At 44.8% G+C, this 16,920-nt stretch overlaps 1 protein-coding gene across 1 annotated transcript; it reads right to left on the reverse strand.

Annotated features, from left to right (window-relative positions):
• Positions 1-1,762: 1,762 nt before the first annotated feature.
• On the reverse strand, positions 1,763-15,315 carry adam17b (ADAM metallopeptidase domain 17b). Its single transcript, XM_040125152.1, has 18 exons — positions 14,988-15,315; positions 13,202-13,334; positions 12,982-13,115; positions 11,789-11,877; positions 11,496-11,676; positions 10,701-10,831; positions 10,457-10,543; positions 9,777-9,887; positions 9,468-9,612; positions 9,279-9,370; positions 8,866-9,018; positions 8,201-8,400; positions 7,341-7,444; positions 7,130-7,264; positions 6,106-6,236; positions 5,851-6,018; positions 4,981-5,037; positions 1,763-3,473 (listed from the first exon to the last, which is right to left on the reverse strand). Exons 1-18 carry the CDS (start codon positions 15,085-15,087, stop codon positions 3,069-3,071), a joined length of 2,556 nt encoding a protein of 851 aa, XP_039981086.1. The 5' UTR covers positions 15,088-15,315; the 3' UTR covers positions 1,763-3,068.
• Between the last annotated feature and the right edge of the window lie 1,605 nt (positions 15,316-16,920).

Consider the following 16,920-nt stretch of genomic DNA (forward strand, 5'->3'; position numbering starts at 1 on the left):
TCTTGTGTAGCGAGTAGTTTGAGCAAGGCACCAACACTGTCAAGGTTAGTGGTTCAATTCCAAGTGAAACACTTGACGTTGAGTCTTAAAACAGAAACGGGTTTTACTGAAACAACAACTAAACTCTGGGTGGGGGCGGGTGGGGTTTACATTTCTTTCCCCGCTGCCTTAAATTCTCCCAAAATATTTTAATCTTCTTACATGAACAGAAGATGTAGGGAACCATCAGTATTCATGTGCCCACAGAGTCTTCAACCAAACTCCATTCACATATTTGAGATTTTAAAAATGAAAGTCACCCAAAAATTCATTTTTTCACATAATTTCAGAACAAACATTTTTGGTAAGGATCCTTCAAAGTACAATCTTTGACCTCTGTACTGACATGTACTGATGCATCTGTATCACAGTGAGAACATCAACAACGTTTGACACAAATTTGGCTGCTTGCACAAGTCATTTGTGCACTTTGGCCTTTTAGGGCTGCAACTACTGATTATTCTCCCCATCAATTAATCCCGCCACAACTTCCTACAGCCCAAGCTGACGTCTTCAAATGTCTCGTTTTGTCAAAACCCAGAGATGTTTAATTAACTATGGTGTGTAAACAAGAAAAAGCAGCAAATAATCCCATCTGAGAAGCTGAGACCATCAAATCTTTGGCACTTTTGTTGCGATGAAACGACTGATCATTGCAGCTGTACTGGCCTTTAAATATGTCCAAAGCTGGAAAGTAAATACCTGAAGGTTTAACATTTGTCATTTGTAAAATACAGATGATGCTGTCAGCTGATCTGGTTCTGGATGTTTTATTTCTGACCTTAAAATATGGTGGCCCAAAGTGTTCAAAATTAAACAAACCTTTCCAGAAGTTTTTATTTGTTGCTATTGCTTCTTATTTTATTTCATAATGCCACCACGTCTTTGTCTGTCAGTAAAGTTAAACAGGGCAGAGCCGGTCGTGTGATTTGCTGCTGCTTCAATCTGAATGAACCGACACCCAAAGTGGCAGGACGAAATAAAGACATCACGTTCTGAAATAAAGACTTCTGGAGTGAAATTAAAATAACCGTTCAGCTCATAAAAAACATTTTATATTAAAATCAGTTTCAGGCATTTATTGAATAATCTAATTACGTCTATTTATTCACAAGGTTATTGATTTGATACTGATGCTCATTTATTCGGTTTTGAACACTTTGAGTCTCCATGCCAGGAGCAGCCAGACCACGCGAACCTGGATGATCAACAGTGAATAAGCTTATTACTGTTCCCTGTAGCCGGGATTCTATCGCTGTTTATACTGCTGCAGAACAGGCTGCTGTTTCTGTAAATGCCGGTGATTTGTATTCCCATGCTGGTCTCGACTTGCCAAACATCGACTCTTCAAGATCAAGTTTCAGTCGCAAAAAAGCTATTGCTTCCATTAGAAAGGCACTCTACACACTAATGATTGTCTTTTTTTTTTTTTAAATCAGCACTGCAACTAGAACTGGCTATCGTCTGAAACTTTTTGATACCTGAGTTTTTGTACTTTAATTTCATGTAACAAGACAAGCTGACAAACACTAAATTTTTTTTTTTTTTAAATCAGCACTGCAACTAGAACTGGCTATCGTCTGAAACTTTTTGATACCTGAGTTTTTGTACTTTAATTTCATGTAACAAGACAAGCAGACAAACAAAAAACAGTTTCATTTTGACTCTGAACTTAAAAATAATACGATTTTTGTTGCTTGACAAATGCCAATAATACGATTTTTGTTGCTTGACAAATGCCATAACAAAAACGAAAACGAGGCGTTCAGGAACTAAAATGAGCTTGAGGCATTTGGGAACTAAAACGAACATGGGGCATTCTGAACTAAAATGAGCTTGAGGCGTTCCGAACTAAAATGAGCTTGAGGCGTTCGGGAACTAAAATGAGCTTGAGGCATTTGGGAACTAAACGAACATGAGGCGTTCGGGAACTAAAATGAGCTTGAGGCATTCAGAACTAAAACGAACATGGGGCGTTGTGAACTAAAATGAGCTTGAGGCGTTTGGGAACTAAAATGAGCTAAAGGCGTTTGGGAACTAAAATGAGCTTGAGGCGTTTGGGAACTAAAACGAACATGAGGCGTTTGGGAACTAAAATGAGCTTGAGGCGTTTGGGAACTAAAACGAGCTTGAGGCGTTTGGGAACTAAAACGAGCTTGAGGCGTTCGGAACTAAAACGAACACGAGGCGTTCGGAACTAAAACAAGTGTGGGAGGCGACAGTTGCTGGTTTTATCCTTTGTACTGGTGTCATGGTGGAAGACAACCAACACAGCATCTGGGTTTTGCAGGTATCTGGTCATAAAACAAAAGTATTGGACAAACTAAATTGTCGACCTGATGGTGGCACTAGATGAAAAGTCAGAGGATCAGCAAACTTATTACAGTTCATCCTGAGGGAACATGGACGTCTGAATAACATTTCATAACAATCCATCCAACAGTTGTCAGATTTCAGTAAGAGCACCAAGTCTCTATTTCATTACCTGATGAAAGCATCTGATTAGACCACGTCTTTGATAATCTGAGACTCTGAGCCATTTTTAATCGGTACCAAAGAAGGTTTGATACCCGGCCCGTGTGTCAAAAGCTTCCAGAAGACAACTGTACTTGTATTTTTCGAGACGTGATGAGGACGGCCCCTGAACTGAACTTCCCAGCTGAGAAAGGACCGAGCGGCGATTTGAAACCAAGGTCTGACCTCACAGGACACGTTTTGAAGGCTTTTTTTTTTCTTCACTATTAAAGACAACAAAAAAGTGTTTTTTTTTTATCCATAATGAATGATAATAATCCATAATTTGAACCTGTTCTTGTTTATAAAAATGTGAGGACATGGAAGGCAACTTAAAAAGCCGCTTTCTTGTTTCAAACCTGCGATCAGACTTGAGTTTTACTGCAAAAACAAAGCAACAGTGCAGCAGTCTTCAGTACAGAGCCAGTTTAAAAAGCTGTAAAACGGTGAAACCAGAGCACGAGGACCTGAACGGGACAAACCACCTGATGTCTGACGGTAAGTCCACTTGCCTCTCAGCACTGTGTCTCCTTGGTGTTGATCTGATGTTGTCTCTGCATTCTGAACAGCATCGCCTTCTCGCTGCGACGCGTCACGCTTTTCTCCGTCAGGTCCTCGAAGGAGCGCTGAGCCGATCCCCCCGGCCGCCCGAACGCCTCCTCCAGAGCCTCCTCGTCCAGGTGGGAGTCGAAGCTGGGGTCCTCCTGGATGGTGGCCATGCGGGGGCTGTCCAGAGGAGAGGGGACATGACAGGGACCAGGGGCGTGGTCAGGGCCGGGGGCAAAGCTGGAGACCGGAGGGGTGCTGGTCTGTTGGGGGCCCGATGATAGGAAACGGAGGGGGCCGGCGGTGGTGGGGAAGTTTGGAGGTTTGAAGATCCGAACAGACGCGGACTCCAGGCTGCTCAGGAGCTCAGCATTCTGGGAAAATTAACCATCAGAGTCAGTACTGTTCATGTTCTAACTAATGACAATGTGAATCGCGAGAACGAATCAACGTGTTTATCAGCTGCTCTCTTCTCTCCTCCGGATTTTAGCAGCTGGACCATCAGTCAACGTTCAGGCAGATTTTAGTAAGAAAATCTACCCAAACAGGTAAAGTGAGGGGGCGTCCCCCTCCCCCCAGTACTGGATGGTACCCTGTCACATGGTGACAAACAACCCAAAATATTCAGTTTACAAAAGTGTAAAACAAAGAGAAGCAGTAAATCTCCACATTTAAGAAGCTAAAATCTGCAAACTTTTGACATTTTTGCTTGAAATGATTAAAAAAGGGGATCGATCCATTTTTTCCCTCTAACGTTGTCGCTGCAAGGCTCTTTGGTGGTGCATTCAGGGACACTCTGACGTCCAGAAACTGACAATCATATGCAAAAGTGCACTGATGAGCTGTGTTGTTGGAAAATCAACCCCCGAGTTCAAACGACAATCAATGAAAACTGTGAAAAGGGCTCCATCAATCACATTTCTGCCATTTTTACAAGATTCTAGGGAACCACAGGGGCCAAAAAGCGCCTTGGAAATCTGTGGACGGGGACTGAACTGAATGCACTGTTCTGGGGAAACGTTTGAGCTGCATGAAGCTTTCAGAGTAAAACCAGCAAATTCTACATGAAAGCACAGACTAATCAAAATCCCATATTCTGTACTTAACAGACTGAAAAGAGTCACAGCCTGTTGTACGACTTCAGTTTGACTGTTAAAGCACGTTACCTCTCCTGACCTGAACATAATCCTCGCATAATTATGACAGTGTGTAATTTACACTCTGCTCTGATGGACGGTCGGTGGTTTTTTGTTTTTTTCTGACACATTATTAATCTGTGCTTTCGTTCAACAGGCAGAAGTAACAAACGGCACTTCCTGAACAATATCTGACCCCCCCAGCACTGTCCATAGCAGGAGTCTTATTGTTACCATGAACGTAAACTGACTGACTGCCGCTACATCTGCTCCTTATCCCTTACAGTTTATTCATCCGTGCGGCAGGATAACATACTTAAGTGAACCTTGATGGATTATGTCTCTGCAGCAAGTTGATTTTCACAAGTAAAGAGAAACCAACCGCTGCCTGAAAGGAAGGAGATGAAAAGGTTCCCTGTGGAGTTTTTGTCCCGGTTTTGTTTGTCTTACATTTCTGCCAATGGTGTTCAACTATTCCATTGATCTACAGGCAGGGCCAACACGCCAAGATATTCTGCAGTGCACCAGGACAGACAGCCGGTAAAAACAGGGTCAGAATTTTCAGTGTCGTCTATTGATCCTGTTTGTCTTTAATTACAGATGAGATCAAATGTCCTACACTTCAACTTCAAATTAATGATGTTATTGTCAGATGACACAGTTTTGAGTCATTTAACGTTTTAGTGATATTGCTCAGTGATGTACTCGGTCTTGTTGTGTACTGTACATATATACAGATACTCACACTGGGGAAGAACAGAGACTTGGTGGTCTGTTCATATTGTCTGTCCAGCTTCTTGTCCTGAAAAAGGATGAAAAGTGAGAATTGAAACAGCAGAGTCTCGCAGCTTCGGTAGTGATGATGATATTTTGCTTCAAACATTTAAGTAATGTGGTGATCAGCACTGGGACCTGAAGGAACTTCATCTTTCACTTTTATTAAGAAGACTTCTGACTTGACCACTTCTAACAACTCTGGCAGTTGCACCGTGCAGTTACTGGGTCTGAAGGCAACCAAAGAAAATCCTGGTCGACTGAAACCGTTCCTACTCTTCAACCCATCGATTGGTCTGCACGTTGTATCTAGATGATCAAAATCAGCCACAGTGCGCTGAGTTCATCTACCCGGCAGCATTATTAGCCTAACAACAGAAAAATCTGGTGCTTACTGCACATTAAATCGTTTAAACCTGATTATTTTCTACTGAAATGAAACACACTCAGAGCCGCCCAGCGAGCTCCTGCCCTCATCGTATCATTTCTGAAAACAGAAGTATATCGTCTGGTGATCCCTGCACAAGAGCTATTGAGGAATATTCACTCAAGGCCTCAAACATTAAAGACCTGTGAAAAGACCAGCCTTTCCCTCCCACGGCGCAAAGTAATGGATTCATCCTGGACGGCTACTGATGTATTGATGTAGCACTTTTCTCCTTATGACAGTAACGACGGCGAACGTCCAGCCAACGAGAATGCGGTCGGACGAGAGCGCATCGACCCACCGATCGACCAGTCGACCGGGAGACTACAGAAAATACCGGAGGGGATGTGGTCAGGATCAACTGTGACCTGTAATAATAATAAAGCCGGTGTACTGAGATCAGCAGAGACCCACCACACAGTGGACCAGGATGCTGAAAGGAACCCAGAAGACCAGAGAGAAAGCCACCACCGAACCCACGATGTTATCAGCCAGAAACTTCCCGAACGTGTTGATGTCCAGTTTATCGATGAAATCCCACAGACGCTCCACCACATCCTGCACCTGCTTCATACACTTCCCCTGCAGAAACAACAGCCGTCCACACATTTACACATCCTGCTGTCTTTTATTTACAATGTCAGGTTTTTAAGCGATGAACCGTCTTACCGCTCCGTCACAGAATCCCACAGTGCAGGGTTTGCCTTTACGCAGGAACAGGAAGTTGCCCGTTTTGTCCTGGTAGGGGGCGCAGACACCACTGCTGCTCCGACAGCAGACTCTACAGGACGAGTTGGTTTCTACGGAGACGAAGGAAGCAGACACGGAGTATTTACTGCAGAGATTGCAGTTGAAAAACAAGCCGAACTTCACTCAGACTGCGGGTTAAAGATCCACCACGTTATGTCCTCATGATGGAAATGTTTAATCCCAGTAAAGTTTGGACCCAGGAGCAGAAAATACACCGGCAGAGACACGTCAGACTCCAGGAACTAGCAATCAACTCCCAGAGCTGTAAATGTCTTAAACAGACTCGGTATCTATACTCACAATGATGTAGTGATTAAATGTTGATGTTGATGAAGATTTACTGTATTTTCAAATTTTCTCTTAACGATGACAAAACTCAAATAAATTTGTTTGTGAATTTTAACTGGACATTATAAAGATCAACTTTTGCCAAAAGTTGATCTTTTCAGCATTAAAGCTGTAATAATAGCTCTTTTTTTTCACTTCAGGCATCAGAACAAGCTGTAAACACAACATCTGACATATTATCAGCTTCTGAAGTTAATATGTTGAACTTTTTAACAAACAGCTGCTTATTTCCTCATCCAGCAGCTACAGAGCAACATGACCCTTCATTTGGATCTGGTGTCTGAGTCCACCTGATGGATCAGGGTCCAGTACTCCCTCTCTTTTAGCTCTGGTTTTGGTCTCCACCAGCTCCTGAGGGAAACATCTGGCTCTTTAGCTGCTTAATGCTCCACCGTGTTCACCAGCTGGTCTCTGATGCGGAACCAGAGACGAAATGTGCCACAAAATCAAAGCCAGGAGCTATGAGGCCAATAAGCTCCGTAGAGAGACAAGCGTCTCACATGACAAGGAGTCAGTTAATTCACTGTCAGTATAAAAATATTTATTTGTGCAGCTTTAAACAAACAAGGACCAACGCAAACTCTCTGTGTCCTACCGTTGCAGGCGCAGGGCTCCAGCTTTAAGACGGCCTGACAGAAAGGAATACACTCTCCGTCCAGACACTCTCCGCTGTCCAAACACACCGTCTTATCTGGAGCGTTTTCCGGAGGAGGACACTCGCTGCTGTTTCCTGTCGACACAAACACGGCAGACATGAAGCACCAGGACCAGTCAGCGGATCTATGACCTTTGACCTGTGTGCTGACCTGTGCAGTAGGAGCGTCCTTTACAGGTGGCGTCGATGGGCTCCTGACAGACTTCACCTTCGGACTCGAACCTGCAGTTTTTGCAGCACGCACTGTTCCTGTCACTGAACACAGAGATCTTTGTTGAGCGGAGGTGAACACGGGACAAAACCTTGTGAGGACTCTCTAACGGCTGTCCCCACACTGTACGTCACCAGCAGACTAATTCCGTCCTCTGAGCAGTGCTGCAGAAGCTGAATGGTTAGTGGTGTCTAGCGATGGGCTCTGACAGACGCTTCCATGGTGGATCTTGTTCCAAGTTGGTAAAACACCCGGATTCGTTACGCTACCTGACCATCGACTCCCCTGTCAAATCTTTTCATTCTCGTTCATTCCCTTGTGCTCTGCCTCAGCCTTCCGCCGGAGTTACACCTGATTCTGTGACCCGTCAGACTCTGCGACCTGTAGCAACAACCGGTTCACCCTCAGGTGCAAAGCTGCGAGGTGAACTGTGTTTTTTTTTTACCTGTGCGGCTGCAGCACAGCCCCCCAGTGACAAGGGGGTTAATGAACGTCTCAGAGCAGGGATACCATACGTGGTGAAAGTAGCAGAATGTCCATGGTTTAGGTTCGATAGTTAATAAAAGTAGTTTCCTACCGTAGATCCGTTCGTAAATCACATTGAAAATGGCCATTTGTGTTAATGTGATTAGAAGAAGCTCGATTCTTAAATGTTATTATACGTTTTATCCTTGGTTACGATAAACAGTTAAAATTGTGAAGTAAAATCAGCACATTTTTAACTAACAGATGTTTTTATTCCACCAAACAACAGGCTGGATAAAATGCTGTCCAACACCATCCCCAGTCTTGTCTCTGACCTGCACTGAGCTCCAGGTCTCAGCCTGCAGTCGGCGGTGCAGCAGTGGTCTGAGTTGATGTGCAGCAGCCCAGGATCACACTCCTCCCCCTGCTCCACCCGAGAGTTTCCGCACACATTAATGTTTCTCTCCTTAAAGCAGGACGGCGCCTTCGACCTCAGGCGCTTCACTATGGAGCGTTTACTGCAGTTAGAGAACAGCTGGAACCACAGGAGAGAATTTACTTATCACTCTGCTGAAACCAACCTGTACAAACCTCCACTAAAACAAAGGCAGATACAAAGACGGGAAGAAAAATACACCAACACTCTGGTTTGTATTCTGCAATCCAGCTTTCTGTTTCCCTTTTTTTGCTTAAATTTGAAGTAACTTCCTGCAGGTCACTAAGGTTAACTACAGAGATCCTGAAGTCCTGATTATTTTCTCATGTATTGGCGATGCCACTGACGCCTCTGAGTAAAAATCCTTCGGTTGGATGTCTACGAAGCGATCAGTGACCTGAGAGTCGCTGGGGTCAACGGTAGTTTAGAGACACTGCAGCAGGGAGCTGTTAGGAAACTTATTCCCATTAGATTAGGAACTTGTGCACATAAAAACAGGACCTCTCGGGACAGTGAGCGCTCCGCATCGGGCAGCGTCACAGGTCGTCGAGCAGGAGGCAGCACCTTGTTGTTGACGTGGTCTCCGCTCACAGCGATGGGGTACATGACGTATTTCCCTCCCTGGTCCTCTCGGGGGGCGCAGTACGGGATGTTGTCGGGGTCGTGCTCTGCTCCGAAGTTATGGCCGAGCTCGTGAGTCGTCACCAGGTCTGCTTCCTGTGGAGACGGCAGCAAACTGTTTTCATTACTCCTGAAGGGAGAGGAGTCGCTGCTCACGAACCTCCAGACAAACAGACTGAGGAGAAGCGTCGAACTGGACGTTCCGCACGCTTCTCCTCAGTCTGTTTGGACCATGAGAGATAGCGTGGTGGCCCTGGATCAAGGGTCCTGATGCAGGACATGCAGACAATAATAGGAAATTATTTGACGGTCAGTTGCCTGTACGAACACCTCAGCTTTCAAAATAACCAGCCCACCTTAGTCAGGATGGTCTTCCCATAGTTCTTAGTGCTGGTCAAACCCGTGTTGAGGTAAATCACTCTTTGTTCGTCTGTAGATGAAGGACACGCTGGAGAAACAAGCAACAGGCTGTGATTGGTCAACACAGCCTGAATTGTGCTTTAATTCTTTAAATCAGCCGTGGTGGTGAAGCAGCAGGACTCTACCTTTGGAGCAAAGACCTCCGGGTATGTCGGGTTTGGACGGGGCGACGTAGGCCAGACCCAGGGTGCCTTCATCGAAGTCCTGATAGGTGAAGAGGTGAGCCAGACAGACGTTGGAGGCTTTCTCTGCCATGTCCACACTGAACTGCTGCAGGAAGACAAAACCACAGAGAGATCTCAGAGGAGACGTTCAGGACTCAAACTGTGAGAACTGTTGCCATCCGATTTTCACCCGCTGCACACGTCGATGTATTACTGGAAAATGGTGCTAAATGTTAGCACGTCAGCCAAGTCCAGGCGGTTAGGTCTTACCTCCAGCAGTTTCTTGACGTCCCAGACGTCCCTGCCGTCCACTGGACTTCCTCTCATGTTGAAGTGACTTTTTCCTAGAGCTACAGGGCTCGGATTCTTCTCTATGATGATCTGAAAGGAGACACAGAATGGGTCCATACAGCCAATTAAAAAACACACTGCTCAAAACCCGGATTCTGACTGATTACAAACTGATTAGAGACGTGTGGATAAATTGGACTGGTCAGTTTAGCTCTCGACCCGGATTTCCAGGTCAGAAATATTGGATTAGGTTGTGGCGTGGAGGATCTCTCTGGTTCATTTAAACAGGTTTCTGTAAAACTTTGAAACTAGTTTGAATTGACTGTGAGATCCCTAACAGGGATTTATACGTAAGGATTTTCCACATAAGGAATTTTATAATATTTAGAGAAAATGACATATTTCTTCTACAAACCTTACAGGTAGAATCTATCAAATCACCAAAGTCTCACATAGTTAATTACATCCATGATGTTTTTCCAAAAACACTGGAGACACCAAATAATGGTTCACCTCATGTGTCCTGTTGTAGTTTGCAGACTTTAAATTTGCTTCGATAATCAATTCAAACTATGTATTGAACGCGCTTACGATGCTAGTGCGGAGAAGCGCGCACTCCCGCCAGTTTCAATGTGTCCGGTCTACATCCTGCTCCTCACCTGCTGGATCTGAACACCGTAACCTACGAACTCATTGTCCCATGACGTGTTTCTGTAGATGTCGTCCACGCGATCAATCAGCTCGATCTGAAAACACAGTCAGCGTGGTTAACATCGCCGGGTGGAGGCGGTCGGGGGTTCGACGAAAACTACGGTCAAAACCGCAGATGGCGGAAACGGGACCCGATATTGTGAGGATTAGATCTGTGGACCGGGTGAGAGGTCAAAGTGTTTCAGGTCTGACCAGGTAGTTGAGGGTGGTGCTCTCCTCCTCCCGGCCCATGTGTTTGAAGAAGCGATAGTCGGCCACCAGCAGCAGAGGACAGGTGTTCTTCCTGTGGTCGTGGACCTGACGTTTCCCTCTGAGCACAGACTCTGACCAGGTGAAGACATAAAACACACTAAGTACAGGACAAAAGACGGCAGACTCTGAGCATTTTAAATGTATTTGTTATGTTAAATTAAACCTTTAGACTATCACAATGTTGCTGAAGTGACCAACAATGTTTCATTAATCAATTAAACATATTTTTCTTCAAGCAAATGACAGTGTTTTTATGTTAACATGCTATTAACATCAACGCCATCCTTTCTGCAGCTAAAAAGCTTTTTTTTTTTTTACATTCAAAGCTCTTTGTTTCAAGTTAAAAGCTCTTGTTTCACATTAACAGAGCTCCATCTGTGAATCACTCGGAGGCTTTTTTTTGTGAAGCAGCCACAGGAAACGCACTGTATACGTCTCTGAGGTTTTCCTGGACCAGGACTCGTCGCCTCAACCTCTAGGTTGTTTTCCGGTGCGTCTTCTTTGCAGCAGTCGGTTTTAAATTTGCAGGGAGGAACAGTAAAACAGTAAAAGCAGCCACCATGAGCCGTTTATCTGAAGCGCTGCAGGAGCTCATTTCCATCCGGTTTAACCTCAAACCCTCAGTTAATAAATCAAGGTGAGGAAGATTTTTTTCCTGTGTCGTTAGGTAGCGAATGGGTCATAAACAGAAGCCCGTCTTCCCGTGTTCTTCCGTCTGTGCTAAAATCTACTGACCCTCTTCCTCCTGGTCCTCCAACACGGCCGTTTTAACGCTGTCAGGGAGGAGGTGGCTGGGGTCGGAGGTCATGTAGCCGCAGACTGAAGGCTGGTGCAGTCGGCTGAGGTTCCTGATGTCCTCCGAGCGGTAGATCAGCAGACGACCGTCAGGGGGCGCCGACGTGAACCTCCAGAGAGGCTGAACACAGCGGAGAGACGGCAAGGATTAAATGGGGAGACGAAGGCGATTTTGTTTCTGTCTGTAGTTAAACCTCACGCACTGCGAACCAGGGTCAGTGTCTATATTTCACCTCGATGTTGTACTCTGCCTCATCAGTCAGGATGCGAGCCGAGAACTCGTGGTCGTCGATATGAGCCTGAACTCGAGAGTTTTCCTCCCCTGGAGGAGGAAAGACAGAGTTAAAGGATCAGTCTGGTGTCATTCTACATTTGTCTTCTCGTCCAGACTCAAATCTCACGTCCAGACTCAAACCAGCACTTTCTGTCTGTGGCTCTCAGCTCTGAGCCCACTGGTTCCTACTGAAGACCTAAAACCTTTAAAACAACCTCAACCTCAACCTAAAAAAGCCTCGGTCATTTCTTTAACCAGCTGCAGGTTTTAGAAAAAGTTCATGAAGGTGGTAGATTATGGTTAAAACACATGCACATAACTACAAGATCAGTTTGAATCCAGCATTATTGTGCAGGTGAAAGTGACTAACTGAATGCAACCTTTTTATTCAACAAATTCAAAATATATAGAGTCAACAGACAGTTACAATGCAAACGGGATTTCAGATGCATCCCCAACCGTGTGGGGATTACTGAGCGGGGCATCGGGGACAGGCCCCGGGGCCCCGAGCCAAAGCCTCACGTTGGAAGCGACTGTTAGTATTTCTTGTTAGAAAATCCATCAAGCGACTACCAAGGACCACAAAACGACTACAGATGATGCCGCCTATGTCGCTGGGGTGGGGGCCTTTTACAGAATGACCGCGTGCACATCATGTACACACTGACATCTGTTTCAGTGTCTCCAGAAACCTGAATTCAGCATCATCTGCCCTGCAGAGCATTTTGGTGATGCCATAAAACACACTTGAGATATATTCAAATTTGAAGTTTACTTCTGTGAAGGCATTTCCAGATCTTATGGCGCCAACGAGGCCAGAACCGGAACTTCCTGTCTGTCTTTTCTGTTTCTATCACTTAGGATAATAGTGCATGTGTTGGGGACTGTTTTCAGCGGCGGATGAATCCACGTTTGGTGCCGTAGTGAGTACTTGTGGCAGCAGGACGGTGTGCGTGTGTGTGTGTGGAACTGAGTCTAAATAAACCACAGTGTGTGTGTGTGATGGAGGAACGCGTGTGTCTCTCACTGATGTGTTTTTAATAGTTTCTGGAAACAGTGGAACCAGGTATGTCAGGCTGTAGACACACACACACACACACACACAGTAGGAAACCCTTCATTATTAACGGCGTCCGAGCCGGACAGACTCACCGATGACGTGTCCCGTGAAGTAGTTGTGTCTGTTGACCGGGTAGCTCTGCTCTCGGCCGTCCTCGCCCACGACCACGGCCCTGAAGTCCTCCGTGAACAGCTCGTCGTTGGTCCTCAGGTACAGTCTGAACTGCCTACACAAGCAAATGGACAAGTAGCGTCATGGGGCCATTCCGCCTCCGCGAGTCAAAACTGGCAGTAATCAATGGGAAGTGTGGACCTCTGCAGGGCGTCAAAGCTGAGCATTTTCTCCACGTGAGTTTGGGCTTGGACGTCTCGGCGGCGGACGGAGTGAGTCTGCAGGCTGGACAGAGGCAGCACGTCGAAGTCGTCCAGCATCGACCTGAGGGAGGCTGAGGAGGAAACGCAGAGTCGGACATCTCCATGTTTATGATCCCTTAATGCCTTTAACAGCTTTTAAGATCCAACAGTGAGTGTTTCCGTCTGCATTCGTGGTTTAAGGAAAGACGGTGAAGCCGGAACCATTCGCAGACGAAAAGTATTCACCCGGAAATCTGGGTGAACGGGCGAATTTGACCCAACGCGCTGTAACGTGTGACCCGGTGGCTACGAACCACCGAGGCCACGTGCCAACAAACTGTCACGTGCACTCAAATGTAAGAAACGTGCACATTCAATCATTCTGATCTTGCTTTTCCGATCTAAACATCACAAAATACAGTTTCTGTCGTGTAGGACGCTGGGAGACATTTACCTAAACAGGAAACCATTAGAATTTGGACTTAGTATAACTTTGACTTTCACTTTGTGCTTTTTGTTTTTTTTACAAAAAAAACAAACAGGAAGAGAAAAAAAAATGGTCAGAACTTTCAAAAATAAAGACAAAGTGTTGATTAAACCAAATTCAAGTCATTATTTAGAGCGAGCGAATCAATTTAGATTTACTGCATCGTAATTTTGACATAGGATGAGATACGACATGATGAGTAAGTAGTAAGACAGACTGTCGGTAGAAACTAGGACATAAGACTTTAACCCAAAACTGACACTTCACTTAGTGTCTCAAGACTAAGTCATGATTCTGACTCACGGTCACATTATTTTCAGATGGTAGCTACTCATTTTAATTGATTATCTCAGAATTCTGACATAGGATGAGATACGAGATAGTAAGTAAGAAGCTAGATGGTTGAATTTAGGTTTATCCTACTTGTATTTTTTATTTCTCCTTGTTTTGTTACTTCTTGTCTTATGTTATAGAAATGCAGTTGATTATTGTTATTAAGCAGTAAGATATAAGATAGTAACTGATATTGTGATTGACTTTCTCCCTATCTTGGTTGATCATCTGATTTTTACGTGATATTTTGACTCCTTGCGACATGCATTTGTGGTTTATGGGGATTTACTATTTAATTTTAACATAGTATTTTTGACATATTATGGGATATGTAAGTGGGCAAAATGCGTAAGATATGAGACAGTAAGCAAAATAGTCCCTGTATTATCCCAAAAACGTTGACTGAGTTTCTCATAGCTGTGAATCTAAAAGAGAACCTATCACGGAATTTCGACTTATGTCTTTATTTTGATTAGCAACCTCATTTTCACATCCTATTTTGACACAGTGTGTGTTATATGTGTTTTACGATGATTTACTATTGTCTCACTTTTACAGAGTATTTTGAATTTCATGTGATATGAGATAGTAGGTACTTGCAGTGCACGTCAATTTTTGATTCAGTAAAAACCACAATAATGAGCTACGATCACAACATCGTCCATTTTTATCCCATGTTGACTTAACAAGTCCAAGTGATGACTTGTTATCCCCTTTTTTTTTAACTTTAAAACTCAATTTCGTTTTCTTTGATTTGATTTTTGATTTGATTTTTGATTTACTTATGTATTTTGGCAGGAGTGGTCTTCCGTACGTTCCGCCGCGTTAGCTGGAGTCAGGCTCGTTGTTTTAGCGAACTTTAGTTTATCACAACCGACCATTTCCGTAAACTTACCGGCTTAAAACCAGATATTTACGGACTCACCGAGCTCCCGCTGCTCCGCGTCTGCAGGCGGAGACGAGGCCGCCTCGGTGAAACCGGTAAAAACGGCGAGAAAAGTTACAAACGCGAGCTCCCGTCTCATGTTTGATGGTTTCTGACTGATGGATGTTTAATCCACCAACGGGACGATCTGAGGGGAAACGGCAAGCGCTGCGTCTTTCACACCAAAGTCCCGGAACATCAGATTTGTGACGTTAGCGAGCGTCCGGGCGAAGGCGTCGCGTTAAAAGCACATTTCTGAGTAAAACCCGGGTGAACCTCGTCCCGGAGCGGTCTCCGCTGCGCCTGGAAACGGGCAGAAGAAGAAGAAGAAAAAAACGCCTCTAGTCCGCAAAAACCAGGAAGACGAGGAACCGCCGAGTCAAGACCGCAAGAACCGGCGGGTGCGGGACGGAAGTGGCTCCGGGGGCCTTCACAGTAAAAGCGTGACGTTCCGCGAGTCGAAGGAAGCCAACGGCAAAAACGGTGAAGTTTGTCAAACGTGGCAAAGTCATCAATACGTGGGGAGGGAAATAATCATCAAGTAAAAATAGGCCCTGCAGCATTGCGACCAGGATTTAAAAAAGAATGGGGTCCAATGCAATCCAAATGAATCCATCCAGCGTAAATTCATTTAACAACAAAACACATAAAGAGATGCAGGAAAAGCAAATGTAATGAGCATAGATTGAGTCCTGAGAGGAGCCCCCCTCTAATAATAATAATGACAACAATAGCGTTATTGTTATGGGGATAAAAGAATATTCATGATATTAATAAGACATCAATAACAGCAATTACATATTTGATCAATTTTAAGAAACAAATAAAATAAATGAACTTAAAAAAGGAAATGCTGAGTCCAAGTCTCCCCAGACACAAAGCAAAATCATAAATACAATTATTATCACAAGAAAATTATAAAACATTAAATTTAAATAAATGAACAAGAAATAAGATGATAAAAACTACGGGATTCTTCATCCAAGTCACACAAACCACAAATAAATCTGTATAAAGATTAAATGAACTGAATGTTTTGTATTTTATTCCATCATTTAACTGTTCAGTCAGAGCTGCTGTAAATATTCAGTTTCAGATCCTCCTTCACACAAACAGGAATGAAATTCTGGTAAGATAAAACTGAATATTTACTTCAGGAGTTGCATTTCAAAAGGTCAAAGTTCAGTTCAGTTTTATTAATGCAGTGGCAAATCAGCACAAAGGTTATCTCACAGGTCAGGACAAACCAACAGTTCCACCATGAACAAGCAGCTGAGGTCAAAGCACAGAGTCTAACAACGCGGGAACATTCAGGCAGATCAGTTTTTTGTGTTCCAGATGCTACTTGTTTATTTGTTGTCGTTTAAATTGGCGTTATTTCGGAGAACACGAGTCCCGTGAATCGCCGGCTTTATTCTGAAAATCCGTCGTTGCATCGTGTCTGTTTCGGATCCAACTTCACGAACCGGACTCGGAGACGCTTGAAGCCACAAAGCTCCTGAAACCAGCCTTTTAAAAACCGACTGTGATTCATTCCCTCTACGATGGTTTCGCTTTCTGCAGAGCGGAGTCGAGGCCGCACAAGAAAGCAGAGAGTGAAGCCGACGGGAGCGACGCGTGTCCGCCGTCCATCTTATGTAAGGGAGCAACACAGAGACATCTGGCCGGTCTATTTATAACTTCAGATCTCAGCGGGGAACCTGGAAAACGCCGATGGTGACCGGGTGCAAGAAGGAGGCGCTCGACCGGCGGGAGACTCCACCTGCGGCCGGATCGCTCCGAACCTCGTACCGGGCAGTCACCGGAGTCTGGCCCCTGAGATCGACGGTGCAGTGACTTCACCGGCGAATCCCAGTGCGTCACAGACCTGATGTGAGTTACTGCCTCGGAAAAGTGAGTCGGCTCCGGTAGGAGGGTTAGGACGGTAGGAGTT

This window comes from Xiphias gladius, chromosome 4 (assembly GCF_016859285.1).
Source record: "Xiphias gladius isolate SHS-SW01 ecotype Sanya breed wild chromosome 4, ASM1685928v1, whole genome shotgun sequence".
Lineage (NCBI taxonomy): Eukaryota > Metazoa > Chordata > Actinopteri > Istiophoriformes > Xiphiidae > Xiphias > Xiphias gladius.

Coding starts and splice junctions, on each gene's coding strand:
- adam17b (XM_040125152.1), bottom strand. CDS start 15,087: ATGAGACGGGAGCTCGCGTTTGTAACTTTTCTCGCCGTTTTTACCGGT. Junction 11,878..12,981: donor CTTCACGGGACACGTCATCG/GTGAGTCTGTCC, acceptor TTCCTCCTCCAG/GGGAGGAAAACTCTCGAGTT. Junction 8,401..8,865: donor GAGACCACGTCAACAACAAG/GTGCTGCCTCCT, acceptor CTGTGGTTCCAG/CTGTTCTCTAACTGCAGTAA.